Source organism: Piliocolobus tephrosceles, chromosome 20, assembly GCF_002776525.5.
Source record: "Piliocolobus tephrosceles isolate RC106 chromosome 20, ASM277652v3, whole genome shotgun sequence".
Taxonomy (NCBI): Eukaryota; Metazoa; Chordata; class Mammalia; order Primates; family Cercopithecidae; genus Piliocolobus; species Piliocolobus tephrosceles.
The window spans coordinates 49,034,210-49,059,668 of record NC_045453.1 but is presented as its reverse complement, the minus strand read 5'-3'; the positions used below and the strand labels follow the sequence as shown (position 1 = coordinate 49,059,668).

The following is a 25,459-nucleotide window of genomic DNA, read 5'->3' as shown; positions in this document are numbered from 1 at the left end:
CGCCTGTAGTCCCAGATACTCGGGAGGCTGAAGCAGGAGAATTGCTTGAGCGCAGGAGACAGAGGTTACAGTGAGCCAAGGTCATGCCACTGCACTCCAGCCTGGCCGAAAGAGCAAGACTCTGTCAAAAAAAAAAAAGAAAGAAAGAAAGTTACCAAGTGCATCAGGCATTCACTGTTTCACTGTGTACCAGATGCTTTTCTAAGCATCTCATATATGTATTCACCCATTTCATCCTCATAAACTCCGAGACAGGTATTACTATGATCTCATTTTTCAGAGAAGCCAACTAAGGCACAGAGAGACTTAGTAGCTGGCCCATAGTCACACAGCAGTAAGTGGCAAAGCCAGGATTTGAATCCAAGCTATTGGGCACCAGAGGCTGCGCTGTAACTCCTGGTTATACTCCCTCCAAGGGGACAGCTCCTCATCCCCTTATCTCAGAAGCACTGGCTTCTCCCTCTCTTCCCAATTGACACCTCTACTCTGTGCCCATAAGATGCCATCCTTATTCCTAATTTTAGGACAGTCCCATACTTTTTGCTCCTCTGCATCTATCCAAATCTCCCCAACCCTCATGGCCAGATCACACCCTTGAAACACCTTGTTCCTGACAGAGGCCCACATGAGCCTCCATCATCCAATTCCCAGGACCCACCCACCGTCTCCTCATTGACTTCCCCTGCATTCTGTAGGGAGATATTTGCTCCAACAAAGAAAGGCAATCCCTGCTGCTGCCCCCCAGGAGCACGGAACATGGCACTGTGAAGGACAGCCCAGACTGTAGCTACTCTAGCACATGACTGCTGTCATCTCTTTGAGGCACCTCAGATACTCCAAAGTGAACTTTCTGGATACCCTGTGGCTGATGAATTCAGTCAGGCCAGCATCATGCACATACTCTTCAGATATGGGGAAAACCCACCCAGCTTTTTTCGTGAGGCTCACCAGATAAAAGAATCAGCAAAAAACTTAATTTCATTTATATAAATGGATAACGGTTGCCAGGGACTAGCCTTATGGTCCTTTTCTATCCTCCCTCCCCTCCTGGACTCCCACACATGTCTAGACATAGAAAGTCATTGGTATATTCTTGCTGGAAGGAAAGGTGGAAGGAGGAAGGGGGAGAAGAAAAGAGGAAAGAAGGGAGGGAGGGAGGGAGGGAGGGAGGGACGGAGGGAGGAAGGGAGGAAGCACCTGCAGGTGCCAGCTCTGAGGCCCTCACCACTGCGGCATTAAGTTACTGGAGCTTCTTAGGGCTTTCAGCAAGCTTACTTGGGACCTTACATTTGGCCTCAGGAATCAGGCATACAGGTGAAAAATGGCTCCTCCCACTGAAGACCAGAATTCTGTAACAGCTCAGCATTCCAAAGAGTGTTACACAAAATACACAAAATTCCAATAGTTATCTGCTGCCCAAGGCATAACCAGAGTTTATCTGGTCCTAACCTATATTCTGGTTTCATTTCCCACAAACCTGTACTCAAACTGTCCTTTGCTGTCCTCCAAACATGCTGCCTCCATTAGTTTTTGCTGTGTAACAAACCACCCCCAAATTTGGTGTCTAAAATCACCACCATTTATTTAGCTTACGATTCTGTCCATCAACAATGTGGGCTGGGCTCAGCTGAGGAGTTCTTTCGGTCTCATCTGGACTTGCTTCTGTACAACAGTCCATTGCTGAGTCAGCAGAGCACTGCTTGGCCTGGGGTAGCTTCAGCTGGAGTGGTCCTTGTCTTTTCCACATGGTTGTCATCCTCCAGCAAGCTGGCTCAGGCTTATTCACATAGCAGCTGGAGAGAGTTCTGAGAGGACAAAAGTACTCAAGGCATTTTGAGGCACAGACTCAGAACCACCACACCATCATTTCTGCCACATACTACTGGACAAAGAAAGTCACAAGGCCAGCCCAGATTAATCTGCCTTTTGATGGAGGGAGCTGCAAAGTTGAATTGCAAAGATGCATGGTTACAGGCAGTGAGAGAATTACAGTTATTTTTTGTAAACACTCTGCTATGCATGCCTTCTGCTTTCTTGCTTGTGTTCCTATGTTCAGCTTCTCTCTTCTGCCACCCTCCCTCCACGTTTTCTTTTCCTCCTTAATTATCTTCATTCTTCAAGGCTTAATCATATCTCCTCGTTGGAACCTTCTCTAACTACCTCAGCTAGAAGGACCCTGTCTCTTTCCTCTGCATCTTGCAGCCCTGTTGCATGTCCTAGTTTGCATGGACTATGACTTATTCTACCATGCTCGTTCATGGGCACAATCACATATAATATTCTCAAGGGCAAGGACCACATCCTGTGTTCTTTGGGCACTGAACACAAAGTCAGTGCTCACACATAGTAGGTACACAACAAATGCTTCAGGAATCATTTTTCTTCACACATCTGGTTTTGCCTTAAAGTTCAACTCCAAACTTGCAGCATCCTGCTTTGCTGTAGATTCTAGGTTTTTGAGGGAGAAACTATGAAGGAAATAGAAAAAAATAGTTTGATGAAAACCATTGAGAGTTGGACCCCATTCCTCTTTTGAGTTATGAAGATGGGGATGGGACTAGATGTAATTCCTACCACCAGTGTTGAGATTTACTTGCCTTCTTTTTGGGTTTTCCCTCTTTATTTAAGGACCTTGTGGATTATTTACGGGTTCACTCGCATAGTGCTGTCTATGCTTCATCCATGAGCCCACCGATAGCAGAGCAAATCATCAGATCACTAAAACATCTCATGGGACTGGATGGGACCACACAAGGTAAGAGGATCCGCATAGAGCACAGCTCTTGCATCGTTCTGTCTCCCTTCTGCCTCATTAATCTTTCCGCTTCTCAAATACACACCTTTATCTTATAGAACCCTATTTGTAAATCAAGCCATGTGATAAATGCACAAAAACTGCTGTTAGCGCACCACATAAAAACCCTTCGTTAAAGCAAAGAAAACTTTCTAATTTACCTCATTGTGAACAGCAAATTTAGATAACTTTGTGTGATCAATTACGTTGAAATGAAGCAAATATAGTGTGTGTGTGTGTTTGTGTGTGTGTGTGCGCGTGCTTGCATGCACATGCTTGCCTGTGCTTGCTTGGAGCTGTCACTTGTGTTTCCCTAAGACCAAAGTAGCCAATTTAATATCCAATTTTTCATCCTTTTATTTTTTATAGCCAGAGGTTGGGCAATGGAAGGCCACCACTGGCCATTTGAGGATATATAGACAAAACACACACAATAACCTTCCAGCCATTTCTTTGCCAGTGGGACCAGAGCTAAACTGTGCTACTTTGCTCAATCCAAATTAATCCTTTTTGAAAAGTTGTTTCATAAAAGCCTCTTGGAACTCTCCCTCCGTTTTGCAGAGGTGGTTTATAGAGTTTCTACCGCATGTCACACATCAGAGGGGATACAGTGCTGAATAAGGCAGTTCTTGCTGCCAGGCAAGCTAGTGAGCACATTTATGGAAGTAGCCAACTTATCCTGGCCACTGGACCGTACAATCCATGTGCCTCACCTCGCTTCCCAGCTGTCCTGAAGTCCTACATTGTTTAATGCAACCCTCCAAGCCTGCTATTTCAACAGAAGTATGGTGTACTCCATCAGTTTTCGGTATCATTAAAGCAGCAGAATATTCACATACAAATTTTACCAGAAGCCTACTGTATAAAACAGATAAGAACAAGGCTGATCTAGTTAAAGTAGTGTCTTCACTTACCCCCATACTGATACCCCTTGGGGCCCTTCTACTGAGCCCTAGTGCTCCCGAGACACTTCTTTGAAAGATAGGACTTTTTTTCACTAAAGCAGGGTAAAGGCCTGCAGGAGGATATTTTTTCCTCCATATGAAATGCAGTGATTGGCTGATCTCTAGGATTCCTTCCAGGCTTGCCTTTTCAGTGTTATGACTCCGCATCTTATTGATTGGTCTTTGTGAAAAGAAAACGACAGTCCAGTCTAGGAAGCCCTTATGGTATGAGACTGAAGGTAGCTGCCTGGATCTGACTCCTGTGATACTATTCACTCGTGTGTGGCCTTAGACGAGTGACTTATCTATTCAACCCCGAGCAAGTGACTCAACTTCTCTGTACTTCAATTCATCCAGTTATAAAGTGAGAAAAAATGATCTTTAGGAGCCAAGGTTTTTGTGAGAAGTAGATACATTAATCTGTATAAAATATTTAGCATTGTGTCTGGAGACAATTATTAGTAAGCATTATATAATTGCTTGCTACTGTTATTTGCTGTTGTTTCTGAGGTGATCAACAAGTATTTGAACCATTTCTCAGAGATGCTGTAGGAAGCATCGTTATGACAGAAGTGAAGTAGGACTAGATATCCTCTAAGATAAGATCCTGGATTAGTCAGGATAAGGGAGGTTTTGCCACCATAATAAATAAACCCTGTAGCTCTCAGTGGCTTCACAGAACCAAGGTATTTCTTGTTTGCATCACATCTAATACCAATCAGTCAACTCTCTACACAGTGCTTGTCCTTGAAGACAGTGACTCAGGCTGCTTTCACCTTAAGGGTTCGTCATCTCAACACATGGCCCCCATGGTGACCAAGGTAAAAAGAAAGGGAGGGTCAGCCTGGAGGTGATTCTTATCACCTTGTTTACAATCCATTGGCCAAAACTAGTCATATGGCCACACCCCAAAAAGAGGCTGGGGTAAATTAAGGGATACAGATATTGGATAAACAGGTACCTTTTCTTGGAGCGGGGGGTTCATTTTTTGGGGAGTTTTAAAAATTTGAGACAGAGTCTTGCTCTGTCGCCCAGGCTGGAGGGTAGTGATGTGATCTGGGCTCACGGCAACCTCCACCTCCCAGACTCAAGCAATTCTCCTGCCTTAGCCTCCTGAGTAGTTGGGACTACAGGCACACACCACCATGCCCAGCTAATTTTTATTTTATTTTATTTTTTTTTTTTGAGACAGAGTTTCGCTCTTGTCACCCAGGCTAGAGTACAATGGTGTGATCTCAGCTCACTGCAACCTCCACCTCCTGGGTTCAAGCAATTCTCCTGCCTCAGCCTCCTGAGTAGCTGGGATTACAGGTGCCTGCTACCACACCTGGCTAATTTTTGTATTTTTAGTAGCCACGGAGTTTCGCCAGGTTGGTCTCAAACTCCCGATCTCAGGTGATCCACCCACCTCGGCCTCCCAAAATGCTGGGATTACAGGCATGAGCCACCACACCTGGCCAATTTTTGTATTTTTTAGTCGAGACGGGGTTTCACCATGTTGGCCATGCTGGTCGGGAACTCCTGGCCTCAAGTGATCTGCCCATATCAGTCTCTCAAAGTGCTGGGATTACAGGTGTGAGCCACCATGCCTGTCCTGAACAGGTATCTTTTAACCTTTTAACATTGAAGCCATATAGAGCGGCATCTTTTCCTCCACAAGCTTTCCACTGTATGAAAAAAACTGGCCTGGAACTACTGGCTTCCCATAAAGCCATATTAATTCTCTTCTTAAACTTCAAGTGTTTCTTAATGGAAAATCAATTATTTGAGATTTAAGCAAAAATGCAAGTTAAGTGAATTGTCTCAGAATGACTAGAATTATTCTTTGGTCTTGTGTTAAAGACAAGTGACTAGGAAAAAGTTATTCTAGAAATTAGCTTGTGTCTCAACAAAAATTTTCACTCATTTCTGGGGTCCTTTAGTGTATATGTCATCCGAATCAGTTGCTTTACATGTACGCAACTTTACAATCATTTCCTTCCGTCCGCTGGATTGGCTTACCACTTCATCACAGACAGAACTTGCTCTGTTGATCTGATCACAGTGGAAGATCTGCAGAAAGATTACATTAAAGACATGAGTAATCATCTGCCATCAATTTTTCTTCCCCTGAGGTAGGAGATATTTCCCTTGCTTCTCTCTCTTAGCCTTATACCTAAGTAATTCTTTGGTTATTTTTTTAACCTCACATTTAAAGTTTCTCACTTTACTCCTCTTGTCATCTTAAGAGAAAAAAAAAAAAAAACAGACAATGTCATGTGTATGGTCTGGTTTTTTTAGAGGCAAGATAGGAGAATGAGGGAGAAATATGGGACAGTTTATTTTCAAAGAAACAAACAAAGGAAAGTAGAAGAAAAAGAAAATTGACAGAATTATCAGCCAAGTTTCAGGTAGTTGTGCCTGACACATCTTTTGAAGCATTCAAAGGCACACAGTGAATGATCACACTGGCCTCATTTGCGACAGTGGCTGCTTTAAATCAAATGAGCAGGACAGGTTAGAGACACTGCACTAGCTCACCCCTTTTTGCAGAGATAGACTCACTCTCAGGGTAAAGTTGCCCAGAGCTCAAAGGATGCACTGTTTCATGCAAGAGCTGCCTTACAGGACCTGAGAAAGAGGAGCCGGGCTCTGAGCCTTCATCTTCAGCCCACTCCACTGCAACTGTGATTGGAGTCTTTCAAGGCTTTGTTTCGGGTTGAGTTTGGAGAGCAGTTGGCCAGATCTGTTCCTTGATGAATGTCTTCACTTTAATCTGCAATGCAAAGCCATACGCTTCAAAGAAAGGCAAGCTACAGGAATAAGGTCAGTGTTCCTTTGATGCCAAGGTTCAAAGATGAAATAGCAGTCCCAGTGAAATGACAATGTTTATGCACAAACAGCCACCTTCACTCTGCAGCCAGGCTGCTTGCGGAGTTAATGCACACAGGCTGAGGGGCTGCAGGCCGTGCATGCATTCCATATGCACCAAGACCCTTTTAATCTCCTGGCCTGTCACTCTGAGCAGTGCAGTGAGTCCAAAAGCGGAGATTTGATTTCTCCATCCTAATGGATGTTGGGTGGTCTTCCAGCCAAGCCAATGTTGTAAGCCCCTTAAGGGCAAGAAATGTGTCTTGAATTATTTTGGTGTTCCTCTGAGTGTCAAACTCAGTGCTCAGCTTAATAAATATGTCATGACTCAACTTCCATCTTGCCAGCCTGCTCCATTTCAGGTCAATGTTTATGCTAAATAAGATCATGAGGATGTTTATCTCATAGGACTGGGAGCTGGGAATTGGTTCCACACCAGTTGTGGCAACGGAAGGGATCACTCAGTGATTGAGGTTACTTTTGGAAAGGTCTAGAAAGATCGCAGCTCAGTCGTTTTCTTATCTAGACATAGCATACATAGCCACAAGAAGGTGAGCCCCAAACCACACTGACTCCCCTAAAGAAAGCATTGTCAAAAAATCATCTTATTATCATGTTTAAATCTTTGATGTACATTTTTCGAGTAATCACTCAACATTTTTTGAACTCCCAATCTTGATCTTACCTTACTACACCTTCTTTCCGCAACTCTGGGTAAACTTCCATTTCTCAGAGAAGACAGGTTGTATGATGTGGGCTAATTCACAGAGTGTGCCCTGCAGCGGTGCCTGGCCTGACATCTGCTCCGTAAATGGCAAGTCACTTTCCCTCTCTTGGCCTTAGTTCCTTCATTGCAAATTAAAGTTGTCAGAAGAATTAAGTGAAGTGATACAGATAAGGAACTTAGCATGATGCTTGATACACACTAAACACTCAATAAAGACATACTACTTTCAACACATCTACTTTCTTCCCTTACTTCTGCAAATTTTCCAATAGCTTTACCCACCCTGGAGTTCTCCCTTTTTCCCCGAACTCACATCTTCCTACTCTATCAGCAACTCCTGCACACTCTACTTAACATATATCCAGAATCAGGTCACTTCTCACACAGCCACCACTCTCTCCATCACCTCTCACCTGGATTCCTGGAGTAGCCTCCTGAATATTCTCCCCACTTCTGCCCTTGCCTTTTTATGGCCTGTTCTCCACGCAGAAGCCAAAATTATCTTTTTGAAAAAAGAGACAAAAAACTAACTCATACCATGTCACTTCCCCACTGAGAACTTTCTGTCGTCTTTTCAGCTTACTCAGCAGAATCCAGACTGTTCTTTACAGCTTCTCAGGATGTGGTCCTCCATATGTCCTGCCACCCCTCCCTTGCTCAGCTCACTGAAGGCAGCTGGCATCCTTGCTTTTCCTAAAACACAGTGAGCAGCTCCCGCAGAAGGGTCTTTGCACTCGCTGGTCCCTCTAAAACTGCTCCTCTGACCTATCTGCATGGCCCACTCCCGCCCTGCCATCCCCGTTCTGCTGAAAATCTGCCTTATTAGGGAAGTGGCCCTATCCTAAATAGCAAATCCTCCTGTCCCTCTAATTCTCCTCACCTTGCTTTATTTTTTATTTATTTATTTATTTGAGATGGAGTCTCACTCTGTCGCCCAGGCTGGAGTGCAGTGGTGCCATCTCAGCTCACTGCAACCTCCACCTCTCAGGCTCAAGTGACTCCTGTGCCCCAGCCTGCTGAGTAGCTGGGACTACAGGCACCTGCTGCCACACCCAGCTAATTTTTGTATTTTTAGTAGAGACGAGGTTTCACCATGTTGACCAGGCTGGTCTTGAGCTCCCGACCTCAAGTAGTCCGCCTGCCTCGGCTGCCCAAAGTAGTGGGATTACAGGCGTGAGGACCGCACCCAGCCGCTTTAATCCTTATAGCATTTATGAATACCTGACAAATTGTATATGTATCTGTTTATTATCTGTTTGCCCTCACTAGAGGGTAAACTCCAGGAGAACAAGCACTTTGTCTTTTATTTATTACACTGAAAACAGTGTCTGGCAGGTATAGGTTTCCAAAGATATTTATTGAAAGAGTTCTTCTCACTATCCCTCTTATCTCAGCAAATCAACAGCTCTGATCTCGTTTCCATCTCTTGATTTTTTCCCTTTGCACGTTCTAAAGATACTAGCCTCTTTTCACAGACTTGGACTTGTTGGTTTCTCTCATCCTAAAAAGACTTCCCTTGCCCCTTCTTTTTCCAGTAGCCAGTGAGCCTCATCCCATCCACTGCAACAGATCTCAAAAGAGTGAGCTATTCTGCTGGCTTCCCCTCTACCTTTCTCATGCCGTTTCCAGCCCCTGCAGCCTGTCGCCCACCTGTCCTCTGCCTCCTTGCTGCATGGATCCTGCTCCCTCTAAAGCCACTCCTGTAGACACACTCTCCTGCTTCTTTGCCAGATTAAACTTGATCTCTGCATCATTCTCTCTCTTTGAAAACAGTCTTCAAAGACTGTCTTAGTTGTAGAGATGCTCTTCTCTTCTGGTTTTTCTCTTCTTTTTCTATTTGTTCTTCCTTTCTTTTCTGCCAGGCCTCTTTCCCTATCAGTAATTATTTGCCCTAATCCTGTGCTCTGTTCTCTTTATAGTTCCCGCTGCACAAGTACCCTCAGTTGTTTCCTTTCCAAAACAGCTTGTGGACCCTCTACCCTCAGAGACTTCTGCTTGAAATGCTTGCTACATTCTAACAAGCCCCAGGTGCTGCTGCTAGTCCAGGGACCAGCCTTTGAGAAACACTGTTGCATAATGACCCTGTAGTCACTCTTTCCCTCCCATCAGATACTAATGGCTTGTGGATTTCTTGTAGATAGAAACCATTAAATCTCCATATCAGGTCGGGCTCGGTGGCTCACACCTGTAATCCTAGCAGTTTGGGAGGCTGTGGTGGGCGGATCACTTGAGGTCAGGAGTTTGAAACCAGTCTGGTCAACAGGGCAAAACCCCGTCTCTACTAAAAATACAAAAATTAGCTGGGCATGGTGGCGCAAACCTGTAATCCCAGCTACTCTGGAGACTGAGGCAGGAGAATGGCTTGAGCCCAGGAGGCGGAGGCTGCAATAAGCCAAGATAAGGGGTAGCACCAGAGCTGAGAGGCAAAAGAAGAGACCCTGAGCCAGCAAATGAGATATGGGGTTTATTCAGGGGAACTTACATGCAGGGACGGTCCAGTGATGGTAGGCTGGACAGGAGAACTGCCACCACTTGTAAAAAGCATGTAGTTCATATAGCATTTTCACTTAACATCCTTTCCGTAACAACCTCCACCTGGCAACCTTTATTCAACCTTTACTCAAGCTTTACTCAAAGGGCCTCAATCGCTTGTATGACAAGCATCCCACTGGACAAGCTGGGGACTCAGATGTTCCTCATAGGTAAGGAATGAATCTCCAGCTTGGCCACGCTCAAACTGTGAACACACATTCAGGTGTGTCTGCCATACAGGGTCATTCTCAGGAAATGCTTAAGCTGTCACGGTCAGGTGCATGTACCATGCACAGGTACATCTACCATATAATAATCCACACAGTTCCTGACACATCATAGGCCTTCAATACATACTTTCCAGTTGAATTGGAAAGAAATGTGTTAAGTCCCAGTTATGCCATGATGCAGATACTCACAAAATATCTGTTTAGGGCCATCTTTTCATCAAAAGACTTGAATTGGATCTCTGAATACTTAACATTAGCAATCTGAGTAAACAACTTGCTCATCAAGGACAACTTCTTCCTTATAATTCTTGTCTGCAGGCATGTCTAGTTTTACTCATTACACCTATCTGCTTATTACAGAGTCACTGATGTTGGGGAAAGTTCCCCCACGTGTCCCCAGTCATCATTTCTTGTTTCATGATGATGGGAGTGCCTGACAGGAGGGAGACAGTGACTACAAAGTCATCATACAGCAGTGGTTCTCAAAGAGTGGTCCCTGGACCACAAGAAGCAATGTCACCTGAGGCTTGTTAGAACTGCCACAAAGCATTTCTGAATCAGCTGTTTTAACCATTCCTCCAGGAGATTCTGGTGCAGGCTCAAATTTGATCACCATGTTTCTACATAACAGAAAAGAAAAAAATCTGTGCAGAGGGAGAAGTAAAGTGAACAGAGGATGGAATTCTGGCAGATGCAAGCAAAGGTAAAGGACCGAGCAAAAACAGGAGGAAGAAGAGCAGGCAGAAGAATAAGAAAAAGCCCAAAAGAGAAAAGCATGAAATGTGTTTGGATCCACTTCTTTAAACTTGTGTTTAAACCAAAACATCAATGCTGCCCACTCAGTTACTACTAGCACCTTGCCTGTCCTTCAGTCCCCATGACTGCTTTGGCATCAGGAATAGGAAAGAGAGTCTTGCTTATGAAATGCATGTGCCTCACAACAGTCACTCCCTAAGCCTGTGCTTTCACATAACTTTTTGAAGTATGCCAAGTCATTAAGAGTACATGGTCACAACATTCATTTTATTGTTTGACTTGATAGTAGACATCTGACAGAGATACTGCCATTTCTCCAACAACTGCTATCCCTTGGGATAAATAGGGTAGCATTTATAATAATTACTTAAATGGTTTGTCTCTTCAGTGTATCTTCAATAGGTAGAATCAATCTGATGAAAGGAAATCCACAATGGGCAACACTGCTAGGTGTTGATTTATCATAGGATGACTCAAGACAAAATATTCCATATTCCTAACTCAGAAAGAATGGCCTCTCCTGTAATTATGTGGGATCTACTTAACTTGTGCTATAACAATCACCCTCCATTTGACGGCTCATCTTCCTCCCATGATCGTTACAATTTTGATGATGTGATGTTGAAATGAAATCGGCACTTTTTTGAAAAAAAAGATGATCGGCTTAACCTGATGCATCTATTGAACATTAGATATTAAGGTTCTTGTTATATTTTCAATTTCATGTCAGGATGAAACAGCAACTATATATCTTATCAAGCACTTACTTTGCCTACTGGCTGCTGTGTAGTTTTTAGATCTACAGGCCCACTTATCTAAAGATCTAAATGTTTAAATATTTTAAAATTTTTGTGTAACATTAAGTCTTTTGAAATACAACACTTAACCAGAGACAGGAATAGTTGGAACGATTCTAGCTATATGAACAGGCCAGTACTTAAATTTGGATTACTCCAGTTACTCCATTGACTTGTTCATTTCTAATTTCACCAAAATGGCTATAAGAAAAATCATAATGTCTCTGATTTAATCAATTCTCTCTCAGCTATTACCTCAGTGCCAGGCTGGTGGGATAATCACCAACTTACTGAATCACAAAACCACAGTTTGTATCACATGCATGAAAATGTGATTCATTTATAATCAAGTGGCCAGTAAAGTCTGTAGAAAGGAAAACAGTAATGGAAATTTGCTTATAAGAGAAAAGTTACACAGAATTTCAATTACTAATGTGTAATGTCTGATTTCAGTAGAATACACCTGCATCATTGTTAGTAACACCTAAACTTAAATGATAAATTTAGGAAAAATGAAATTCTCTATTTTTCTTCAAAGTAACACATGTCCCTCTCTGCCCTTAAACTGAAGGAGTTTCTGTGTGGTAAGGAAGGGGAGGGGACAATGCGTCTGGAAGAAAAGGCAGGAGAAAACTATAGATAAAATTAAGATGAAATAATGACTTGTGTTCTTCTTGGAAAACAATAGCTATTTAAGATCCTTAGAAATAGAGGAATTTGACCAGGTGCAGTGGCTCACATCTGTAGTTCCAGCACTTTGGGAGGCCAATGCAGGTGGATCACCTGAACTCAGAAATTCGAGATCAGCCTGGGCAACATGGCAAAACCCTGTCTCTACCAAAAAATACAAAAAATTAGATGGAGGTGATGGCACACAACTGTGGTCCCAGTTACTCAGGAGGCAGAGGTGGGAGGATCACTTGAGCCTGGGAGGCAGAAGTTGCAGTGAGCTGAAATCAAACCCCTGCACTCCAGCCTGGGCAACAAAGTGAGACCCCATCTAAAAATATATGTATGTAAAATATATATAAGTAAAAATTATATATATATATTTATATAAATAAAAGTTATAAATTATATACTTATATAATGTATAAATAAAAGTTATATATATTATATATAGGGAGAGAGGAATTTGGCAGGATGAAATAACAATGCAGTATTTTCTTTTTAATTTTATGTTTTCTCAATGTAGTAGTCAGGGATTAGTGCTGCAAAAAAAGGTCATAAATAGTTACTCTGTTACTATTATCCTTCTTTAATTATCTTAGATATTATCAATTAAACAGATATTATCCAGATAACTACTTCAATTCTCCACTTTCCATAGGAAGAAAAAGCTAAGAAAAAGCTTAACAAGCCTATGATAGGATGGAAACCCAGGTTTTGGTGAGCTTTTTTAAGAAAGCCAATACGAGAAGGATGGGGAAATCAAGTCTGCAAATTAGAGCTAAGTCCCCCAGCCACTGTGCTGGTTACAAGTGGTTCCTCCTCAATCTGGGCTTCCTTTACCCTTTAGAAACTAATTGCTATCAGACCAAGACCTGAGGAAGAAATATTCAATAGAAACGCTCCCTAGCAGAGGGCCTCCTCACAATAAACCTTTCTGAGGTTTTAGTTCTTGGATGAGTTGGGAAGTACTCAAAGCTTTCCATCTGTGGGGAAGTTGTTGCCTTGGCTGTAGAATTCTACTTGCATATTACACGCTGCCTTTAGCAGGGTTGGGGAATGAAGGCTTTCAGCTAATGGGATGCTCCTCTTTTCCTTTGAGTTTTGGCCTCCGGGAGAAGGTTCTCCATTCTGCAGAAGTGATGGGTTTTTCATTCATATGTGGTTAAATTATGGTGTTATAATACATCATATATAATAATATATTTGGCTATATTGTGTTATGTTTTATGATGATGTTCCCTATTCTAAAATTAAAACTGAGTTCTGTTCCTTCATGGTGAAGTCCCTGTTTCTGCTGAGGACATCAGAAAGGCTAAAGATGACAATTTGATTTGTATACCCTGGGAAAGAAAACATATATTCTGTTAGTTGAAGTAGTTCAGATCATATTTAAAAACACAGATAAGTAAACAGCTGTTGCTGATCAAATTGTCCTTATCCTCATGAACAAAGAGGATCTCTCCACAAAATTAAAAGCAATCCAGGCCTTCCCTGATTTCCCAGAGACTTGCAGCCTTCCCTCATATTTGCCCCTTCACCACATAGGCCTTCCTGGCTCCTGACTCCAAGCACAGGTCCCCCTGAGCTTTCTGCTACTCGAGCTCATCTCCCAGAACAGGTGCAGAGCCAAAACTTGAGACCAGAGGAAATCTGGACTCAGAACAGCTTGGGGATTCATGCTGGAGTGACCCTTCTAGTTCTTGCCACCAACCCAGGGAGACCTTCCCTAAACATCCTTTCTAAAATATTGTCCCCTTTCCTGTGAGTTACTCAGTCCACCCCCTCAGTCAGTATCATTTTTCTTCATAGCACGTATTACCTCCTTTAATATGCATTTTCTTTCTGGGTTAATATCTGTTTTTACCAGGAGAATACAAATGCCATAAGGGCAGAGACACTGTCCCCAAACTGAAGTGGTACATGTTGGCTGAATAAATGACCCATTCAGCATCAGCTTTGGCCATTTCTCCTCAACTATTCCGCAGGCAACTTTTCCTCTATCTGGAAAGCTCTCATCCCTCCCCACAACACACTACACCCATTCATTATCTCCTGAGCCCCTGGTCATCCTTATAAGTCCTATCTTGATGGCCCCAGGCAGAAAATTACTTTTCCTTCCTTCAGTCCCTTGTAGTTTTTTACTTCTATTACATTAGTCACACACACTCTTAACCCAGCCCTCCAAATAGGTAGTGATTAGTTATTTAATTGCACCTTAAGCATCAAATATGTGAGTGAACGGGCACTGACTACTATACTTGGGACTAAGCAGATTTTCTGACAAGCCTTGGGATCTAGTCACCACTTATAAACAATTACAATGTTATTTCTTTATAGGTTACTTATAGAATTAGTTTAGTTCAAATACTGCAGTCATAACTACTTCATGGATGGGTGCATGAGTAGTTCATGGATGGGTCCATAACTACTTCATGGGTGGGTCAAACTCTATAGCCTCTTTCCCATTCTTTTGATAAATGCATGGTTTTATATAACATACACTGAGAATTTGTCTAGACACTATCAGATATGGAGGTGAGCTGAGCATGCTGCATAATTCAAGCCAATGCTACTTAAATAGCAGAAAACTGGAGTTTTTCCTTTAATTATCAAGCAGTTAGTTGAATCCCTCGCTTAAAGTTTCCTATAGAGACACAATCTGAAACTCAAAAGTGCATTTCACTTTTTCATACACAATAATCAGCAGGCACTGGGCAACAGCTAATCCTCTCTGTTCAAGTTGAGTACATTTCCAAAATAGAGGAGGGTAACGTGATTCCTAAGCATCCAAAATGACATTTTCCATCCTCTCTCCTTCTCCTCCTCCCTCTTAATAATGGTTTGCACTTAGGACGTTTTTCAATCAAGAAACTATGTTTCTGTGACATACTTGGTGACTAGTAATGAGAGGCTGAGAAACTAAAACTCCCACAGAAAAATTTGGGTTTCTTTTTACAGACAATGGAAGATAAAGGGGTATTGGGATTTTGAGTCTTTGAAAGTTTTTCATAGTATCCTTTTTTGTGGGGTTGGTATTAGTTAAGGTATATTACTTGTTGTCACAGACAAATGCCAACACAACCATGGCTTAACACAATAGAAATTCATTTTTTCCTAACATAAAGTCCAAAATTGATGTTTCTGTTGGGCAAGACAGTTCTCTTCCAAGAACCCAGCCTCCTTCCATTTTGTAGCTCCTCCAGCTTCAATATATGGTTTCCAAAGTTGCCGACAAAGGGGTAAGGAGCATGATGGATTGTGCCTGTGACATTTTCAAGGGCCATGGCTGGAAAGGCACATTGTATTTCTGCCCACATTCCATTGGCTGTAACTCAGTCACATGACTTTGCCTAACCACAAAGGAACCTGGGTAATGGAGTTAACTATGTGCCTAGGAGAGGAAATGAGTTTGGTGAATAGGAACCAGACTTTGCCACAGTACTTAACCTCCACCCAGGACATTCTTTCCTCAGACTTTCTGATTTTTTCCAAATGCTTTCCTATTTTCTTCATAAATAAACTCTTGACCTGGAATAGAATAAAAGTAGCTAAGAACAAAAGAAAAATAAAGTCTAAAGGACTGAAGACGGATCTCTCCTCCTTTTTTAGGGACTCTCGGGGCTACTAGTCTGGCTTTTACCACAACTACTTCTAGTTTCTTTCTCACAGAACTCATTCCTAGCACATGGCAGGTATTGTTATCACTGCTATGATTCTGTTGCTCAATTCCCCAAAGCTATGTACTTTCTGGAAGCAGAAAATGGACCCTGAGGATAATAATTCCTCAGAAGAATTTAAAATGACATAAAATTGGAGTAGCTCTGGAAGTCATGCCAGAGGAGGGGAGAATGTACATTTTGGAAATAGTAGCATACAGACATTAAGGACTTTTTATTCTTTGAAGAAGGGATGTGATGAGACAGAAAATGGCATCATTATCAGAAAATTAAAAATTGCAATTTAAAAACATGAACTGATTAGGCCGATTCTTTGAATTGAATGAGTTTGAGTCCACCCCAGTCACTCACTCAACTCTCCTTGGGTACTTTTGGGACCATAGACAAAAAGGAAGCTAATAAATTTGAACAGGCATCAAACCTCTGATGTTCATGACATTAGCACCCAGCCCTTGACTAACTAAGGTAACCAGACACGAGACTGAATTCTGAGCCCAGGTAGAGAAATAAAACTAGAGACTTCCTATCAGGATTGAGCTAATGTTAGAATATGATTCCAATTAACATCACTTGCATTTTATCTACTTTTAAAAGCCCTGTTATGTCTAGATGGGCAAGTTCACACCAGATAATTCATTCTACAGAATATCTACAGGATTAAAAAAAAAGTTCTAAAGCTTAAATTTCTATTTTTTATTCGGTTATTAGGAGAAAAAGTTTATTAAAATGTCAAGGTCTTTTAAGTAACTTTATTAATTTTTGAATTTCAATCATTTTTATTTACCTTCTACAGAGAAAAGATAAAGGAGAAAAGAGTGACACTTAAAATACAATGTATGTGCACTGAAAATACAACCATGCCTCATTGTTAAATCACTTTGTGTGAATTATTTCATTTACTCTGATTATTGGTGAAATTTTATCATGAGATTGCCAGGTGAGGTATTGACCCTGCCCCTAGCCCAATGTGGACTGGGAGAAAGTGGCACTAGCCCCTTCCAGCTGTGACCTACAACCTTTGCTCTGGTCCCTGCAACAGGGCACACATATTTTTACACTTGAGTTTGATAGGTTTAAAAAAAAAAACAGGGACTAAGGGGGAAGATTTAGGGCATTGAGGGGGGAAAGAAAGGAGTACACTGGATGACAGAAATTAGCTCTTAAGAAAGGAGAGTTTTCTCTTTCCTACTGTTTATTTTTGACATGAGATACATTCACAAACTTCTCTTATAAGACATTGATTGTCTTCAGTGCAAACTGTTGGGAGCTGCAAGCTACGTTATCCGTTCACATCCTCAAACTTATCTTGTGACTGTTATTGCAGATTTACTCTTCTCTCAAATTCTGCCTCTTGTCTAGGGAAGAGGGAATGAAAAGCAAAAAGGAAAAGGACTGTGATGCGGGTGATAAAACCGTGATAATTCACACCTGGTTTAAAAAAGATCTTCTCACGTTTCTCAGTGTCTACCTTGGCAGAGAGTTCACTGAATACAAAACTGGTTTCCTACAACTTTTTTTCTATCCATCCAATTCAGCCAGAACATGGTGGTTGCTCCATTTTTCTAAGGTCCCTCAATGAAAACAAGAGGCATCTACAAAAAATTCCACCCAAAATGCACTGTCCGAGGACCCTGGCATTGAAGGCCCTTGGCATTGTTGACAGAGGAGCTAGCTTCTGATTTCTAAATACATTTGCCACTTGGTTGCCAGCTGGAGAGACCGAAAGAGGCTGAGGGCATGGAGAGCTGCGTTTTCTAAATGGTTTCAGGCCCCTGGCATTTCAGCAATAGCTAATACAAAACAGATGTTGGTGCTATGCTCCACTGGCTTTCAACTGAGGGCCTGCCTCAGTCCATGATTAATCACCTGTGCTGGGGGGCAAAAAAGTTCTACCTGGTCTTTTTGTGTGTGTGGACCTAAGGTCAGGGTTAGCAATCAAGGTGACAGACGTTGCCTCTCTGCCTTCCTGTTGCTGCTCACCTATATGTGTGACAACTTGGGTTTGTCCAATAAATGCACAATTAGCCAACGAACTGAACTCTAGTTAAGAGGGAAAGTTTGCCTGGTTGTGCAGAAATAGCTAGCAAACTGTTCCAGAAACTTCTGCCCCTTCATTCACTTTATCCAAAGAGTTAGCCAAGGGTAGACTTTTATGAAAGCTCAGTAAATTCTGCAGTTGATTTGAGTTTTTAAAACATTTCCCTAGAAAGAACATAAAGAGAATCTGTGTGTCTTTTAGATGGCACTGGGGCAAAGGATAGTGCAGCCACTTTCTTCCAGCCATCCTACAAACAAGATATCCTTTTACATGAGCCCTACTGGAGCATCCTCTTCATGTTTGCTTCCTCTGTGTGGCTGGAGTCTGAGATGAGGGAGTGGTGATGTAATACATATGGAATTCCATGTTGGTTCAGTACAACTGGGAAAGGAAAGAACATTATTCCATCTGTAGCATCTTCCAGGGTGAAGGGGAGCTGGTATTCCACACTGGCCTTTGTTTTTCCTTCCTACAGCTGGGGAGGATTAGGCAGGTGGATTTGTGCCTGAGGAATCCCAGCGTATGGGTCTGGGCTAGAGAAATTGTATTCACTTTCTATTTCTGCATTACAAATTACCACAAACTTAATGACCATTGAATAGATCAGTTCCCTTGGGTCAGGAGTCTGGGCACAGTGTACTGTCTGCTCAGGTTCTCATAATGCTGAAATAAAGGTGTCAGCAGCTGCTTTCTTATCTGGAGCTCAGGCACCTCCTCCAAGCTCACATGGCTGTGACAGAATCCAGTAGCTGTGTTGTAGGACTGAGGTCCCGTTTCCTCTCTGGCTGTCAGTGGGAACACTCTCAGCTCCTGGAGGCTGTTTGTATCCCATGAGGGCCCCTCCATCCTCAAAGTCAGCAACGGAGAGTCTCCCTCACATCAAATCCCCCTCCTCTCTCTCTCTTTGAATCTCTTTCAAAGCATCAGAGATGTTCGCCTATAGCTAAGACCTAATCAGGACTCTCTTAATTAGAACTTAATTACTGGTGAACATCTCTAAAGTTTTGTGCCCTTTGTAAAATAGAAGGACTTTATGTAGTTAAATTCTCTATGATCATCTGCTTCAACTTGAGCACTGAGAATGAAAATTATTCTGATAAACATATAATTCTTAAAAATAGGAATATATGGAGGACATGTCTTGGGCACCAAAAAGACCAAGAAGGGCACAGGGATGACCAGGTTGGCTGTAGGTGCTGCAGGTCAGTTACGTTGACCAGAGGGACCCAGTTTTAGAGAGTAAATCCAAGTCAGTCGGTCCAATCTTTGGTTCAAATTACTAGTTTTCAGTATTTGTGAACTATAGAATTTTTCAAATAAGTGTGTATGAAAATATATATATGTGTGTGTGTGTATATATATATTCTATAGCACTCAAGTCAGACACCCTATTTAATATGTACTCCTCATAGCAGTATGAAGTGGACAATATTATTATTATCCTTGTCATGATTCCCATTTTACAAATGAAGAATACAGGTCTCAGAAAGAGGAAGTACCTTGCCCAAGATGGTAGAGTTTATTTTGAGCCCAGGAAATTGGCTTCATACTGTTGGAGTGCTTGGCTGAGCTTTGTCCTGGGCACAAGGCAAAAGTTGGGGGGCTTCCCCATCAATTTTTCCCCATACCCTCCTCCCCGAGGCCTGTTCAGTGCATCCTATCCTAGCAAAGCTCTGGAAACCACAAGGTTTTAATTCTTCAGGCACCTGCCTTGGATGGGGCTTCTTGGTGGCCACCTTCATTTGCATGGTGTCTCAGAGCCCTTTCAAGGAACCATATTAACCCAATCATTCAACCTAGTATCTGTCTTTTGTCAACTCCTTTGTCTTCTTGCCACAAATTGGAACAGTTATCGACATAGCTCCTCGCCCATTTCAGACATTTGCTGCCACCTTGGCTTCCTGACTAGTCTTGCTACCTCCAGTTTTTCCCTCATCCTGATCCATGCACTATACACTATGAGCTTTGTCTTCCTAACCTCCCTCAGAACATGTCATGTTCACTTATAATGCTTCCAGGCTCTCTAATACCCATCAAAAAACAGTGACTCTCAAGATGGCATTTTTAGCTTATGATGATCTAACTCTACTGATCTTTCCCATGACTGGAACCCAAACATTCTAGGCAAGTACTCATCCCTCTCCTCTGCATCCCCAAACATGTGTCCACAAGATGTTAAGTTACCATCTCTAGGTCTCCTTCAAACTCACAGAGCACTTCTTTCATTGGGCACTTGATTTTCTATCTTCTGTTATGATTAATTTTTCTAGTTTATGAGCCCCTTGAAAATAGTGGACACACTGATATTTTAATCTTCCACTGAACACAACAGCCACTTACAAATAATAGGTACTAAGTAAGCAGATGCTGAATCAATCATCCTCCCAAAAGTCCTGGGAAATAGATGCAGTAGCATTACTATCATTCCCATTTAACAGATCAGTAAATTGAGGCTTAGAGCTGATGAGTGACTTGCTCATCTCTATAGATATAGAGGCAGATGGAACCTGATGCACAAATCCATTGACTAAGCACAAAAATTTCTTGAGGCTGAATTATTTTCTGGTGTCTTCAGTTATCATCAATCATGATTTTTAGAGAATCAACAAACACAATATAATTTGTGACTTTCAGCAGTGGTTCTTAACTGGGGGTACACACCACAGTTACCTAGTGAATTTTCCTGAAAGGTCCAACCTAGTCCTTCTGGAGAAGAATGTCTGCAGAGGGAGGCCTACTATGTGTGTGTGTATATATATATATATATATTTTTTTGAGACAGAGTCTGGCTCTGTTGCCCAAGCTGGAGTGCAGTGACATGATCTCGGCTCACTGCAAGTTCTGCCCCCCGGGTTCATGCCATTCTCCTTCCTCAGCTTCCCGAGTAGCTGGGACTAAAGGCACCTGCCACCAGGCCCAGCTAATTTTTTTGTATTTTTAGTGGAGACGGGGTTTCACCGTGTTAGCCAGGATGGTCTTGATCTCCTGACCTCATGATCCATCCGCCTGCCTCGGCCTCCCAAAGTGCGGGGATTACAGGCGTGAGCCACCGCACACAGCCTACTATGTGTATTCTTGAAAAAAAAAATTCTAGAAGACTCTGGTGTGTTTCTCTGGTTAAGAATCACTGATTTTGAGGCCAGAGAAAGAAAAAAAGGGCATCCAAATAGGAAGAGAGGAAGTCAAACTATCTCTGCAGACAGCATGATTCTGTATCTAGAAAACCCCATAGTACTGGCCCCAAAGCTCCTCCAGCTGATAAACGACTTCAGCAAAGTTGCAGGAAACAAAATCAATGTACTAAAATCATTAGCATTTCTACACACCAACAACAGCAAAACTGAGAGCCAAATTAGAAAAGAATCCCATTCACAATTGCCACAAAAAGAATAAAATACCTTAGAATAGAGCTAACCAGGGAGGTGAAAGACCTCTACAATGAAAATTACAAAACACTGCTCAAAGAAACCAGAGAAGACACAAACGAATGGAAAAACATTCCATGTTCATGGATAGGAAGAATCAGCATCATTGAAATGGCTATACTGCCCACAGCAATTTACAGATTCAGTTCTATTCCTATCAAACTACCAATGACATTCTTTACAAAACTAGAAAAAAAAAAGATTTTACAATTCATATGGAACCAAAAAAGAGCCCAAATAGCCAAGACAATCCTAAGCAAAAAGAACAAAGCTGGAGGCATCATGTTACCCAACTTCAAACTATACTACAAGGCTACAGTAACCAAAACAGCATGATACTGATAAGAAAACAGGCACATAGACCAATGGAACAGAATAGAGTGCTCAGAAATAAGACTGCACATATACAACCATCTAACTTTCAACAAACTTGACAAAAACAAGTAATAGGGAAATGACTTAGCATCATTTATTAAATAGGGACAATATAAATAATTCTGCCATAAAGTCACTTGCATGTGAATGTTTCTTGCAGCGCTATTCACAACAGCAAAGACATGGAATCAACCTAAATAATACCTAAATACTGGCTAGCCATATGCAGAAGATTTGAAGCTGGACATCTTTCTTCCACTATACACAAAAGTCAACTCAAGATGGATTAAAGACTTAAATGTAAAACCCAAAACTATAAAAACCCTGGAAGACAGCCTAGGCAATACCATCCTGGACATAGGAACGAGCAAAGATTTCATGAAAAAGATGCCAAAAGTAGTTGCAACAAAAGCAGAAATTGACAAGTGGGATATAATTATACTTAAGAGCTTACACACAGCAAAAGAAACTATCAACAGCATAAACAGACAACCTACAGAATAGGAGAAAATGTTTGCAAACTATGCATCTGACAAGGTCTAATATCCAGCGTCTATAAGGAACTTAAACAAATTTACAAGAGAAAAACAGCCCCATTAAAAAGTGGGCAAAGGACATAAATAGACACTTCTCAAAAGAAGGCATATATGCAGCTAACAAGCATACGAAAAAATCCTCAATATCAGGGATCATTAGAGAAATGCAAATCAAAACCACAGTGAGATATCTTCTCACACCACATCAGATAAGATGGCATCTTATCTGATGATAAGAGCCGTCAGAATGGCTATTATCAAAAAGTGAAAAAACAGATTCTGGTGAGGTTGCAGAGAAAAGGGAACACTTATACACTGTTGGTGGGAGTGCAAATTAGTTCAACCATTGTGGAAAGCAGTATGGTGATTCCTCAAAGAGCTAAAAGCAGAACTACCATTTGACCCAGCAATCACAATACTGGGTATATACCCAGACAAATATAAATAGTTGTACCATAAAGCCACATGCATGTGAATGTTCCTTGCAGCACTATTCACAGTAGCAAAGACATGAAATCAGCTTAAATCCTTATCAATGACAGACTGGATAAAGAAAAGGTGGTACATATACACCACGGAATAGTATGCAGCCATAAGAAAGAACAAGATCATGTCTTTTGTAGGAACATGGATGGAGCTGGAGGCTATTATCCTTAGCAAACTAACACAGGAACAGAAAGCCAAATGCCACATGTTCTTATAAGTGGGAGCTAAATGATGAGAACTTATGAACACAAAGAAGGAAACAACAGACATTAGGGTCTACTTGAGGGAGGAGGATGGGAGGAGGGAAAGGAGCAGAAGAGAGAACTATTGTACTGGGCTTAATACCTGGATGACAAGATAATATGTACAACAAATCTCCGCGACATGTGTTTACCTATGTAACAAACCTTCACAGGTACCCTGAAACCTAAAATTAAAATTAAAAAAAAAAAATCACTGATTTACAAGGGTTCCCAGAAGGCCCTCAGCTTCCCATATTACCTCATTTAATGTGCAAAATTACATAATTAATGACTTGCTAAATATTACTCTCTATTTAAATGCAAAGTAATATTATATCTTATCATTCATTTTATAAGTATTCAGGAAGCAATAATACTATGCAAATGTCTACATCTGTCTCATGGCACCTATTTTTGGTTGTATGTTATTTGATATCTGCCTTGTCTCCTGTTAGATCATTTGTTCCAAACAGTGTCAGAAATTTTTCATCTTCTATTCCCACCTCAGCAGCTGGCCTGGCTCTTGTACATAGTGAGTACTTTTCATTTGTGAAGTGTGACTCCGTGAATGATGGAATTCATGCCTCATCATGAGTGAGTTTACCAGTTTTTCCAAAGAACCACCTTTGATAGTCTCCTAGGCACTGCCAATTTCCAGGTCAGCTGGGTAACGCATTCCTGATCATCAGGCCTCAGTTTCCTCATCTGTGAAGTGAGCCCAAAAAGCCAGTTCCTGGCTCACAGTAGGTGCACAAGAAATGTCTGTTCTCATCCTTGCTTGAGGATTAAATAACTAACAGTGTATGTGAGCAGCTGGTGGGAGGTGGAGGCAGGGTGTCTTTCCAGGGCCCTCGAAATCAGGCCATGCAGATGGCTGCCCACCCTTGATGTCCAGCCTGCTCCTGCATGCATTCCACAGGGGCAGGACTGAAAAACCTGGAGAGTCCTTGGAACATGTGTATGTGACTATAAAACATGCCATAGACCTGGAATCCCAACATCAAAAGGGAGAGCTTCAGTGCCTGATAAAAATGTGCATTCCTCTTAGTAAACCACTCCAAATGCTCTTTTCTCCACCCCACTGGGAAGCTTGTCAGTGCTAATGTGATTCTTATGATTCTTGCTGCTCTGTAGCCTCTTGATCTTTACTGAGATCTCTCTGCCCCTGAGTGTGTTGGAAACAAAATGTCCTGTCTGGTGTCCAGTGCTTAAAATAACAGACGCTGGCTTCCTGCTGCCACGTTGAAACTTTACTCCAAGGTCTCTCCCCGTCACCCTCTGCCCCCTCGCCAAGCCAGGGGAAAAAACCAGCGTAAACTGGCAGATAGAGAAGCAGGGAGGGGCAGGGGAAATGAGGCATTCTTAGACCACTGCAGGCGTTCTTTAATATCAATTTGATTTTCCCTGGGTTAATTTTTCAGAAATATCAACTTCTTAAAATGTGAGAAATGTTTTATGGAACGTGACTTCCCATCTCTAAAGACAAAGACCTCATTTTCCAAGCAATACTGCCTAGGAGCATGTTTGAGATCACGCAGTCTGTATTCTGGACAGTGGTCGTGTGCTGAGTAATTTAAGGAGGGATTGAGCTGGGTGTATTTCTGAACATATATTTTCAAGCCTGGGAAATAATAAAATAAGTCATCCCCTGGTATCCGGGCATATTCATGTTTCCTGTTAGAAAATGAGATTGCAAAACCTGCAGAAAATAGACCGTGACAATGGTATTGGCTCACAAACTCGTCAAGCCCATCTCTTTTGCTTAGGATTATGGGGGAAGTGCCTTTCTCTTTTTTTGCATGCCAATGGTTCGACAGAGAAGAAATTTTCCTTCTTTAAGACAGGTCATTCTGGTAGTTTCCACCATCTGTAATTCTTTCTGGGCCTCTGGGAGACTGAGTTGTCCTAAACATATTTTTGGAAATGCCACTGACCATTGTTTTTATTAGGGGACTGCAAAGCTTTGTAGTAAGAGGCTTTGTGTTTTATTTGTTTTTCTTCCCCTGACCCAGCTGGTTTTGTTTTAACAGCATCGGAGGGGAGGTTAAAGTATTTGTGGCCTCTGTTAACCTAGCCTATCTCTCAAAGCCAGCAAAGACAGAAATCAGAGGAGATAGAACAGGAACAGACAGGTCATCAGCCAGGGTAGGTTCACCCTTGATTTAACCACCCTCATGAGAGGGGTGGGGTTGACAGGGAGGCTGATCTTAAGATGAGTGAAAGCTTCAGAGCACGTAGCCGTCAGGAGAGCAAGTCACCCCCACAAAAAGGTATCTCAGGAAACTGAGCACTCAGGAACTGCTGGGAAGTAATCATGCCAAACAAGAGGCTACCACATATGCCCATTTTTATTTGTCACATCCAGTGTAGGAGCATAG

The 25,459-nt window shown here is 42.0% G+C and overlaps 1 protein-coding gene across 1 annotated transcript in view; it reads left to right on the top strand.

Annotated features, from left to right (window-relative positions):
• Positions 1 to 25,459, top strand: part of SPTLC3 (serine palmitoyltransferase long chain base subunit 3) — a 164,599-nt gene that overhangs the window by 122,932 nt on the left and 16,208 nt on the right. The window contains exon 9 of the mRNA XM_023217963.1: positions 2,629 to 2,755. Coding sequence (XP_023073731.1) covers positions 2,629 to 2,755 — 127 coding nt within the window. The remainder of the gene's footprint in view (positions 1 to 2,628; positions 2,756 to 25,459) is intronic.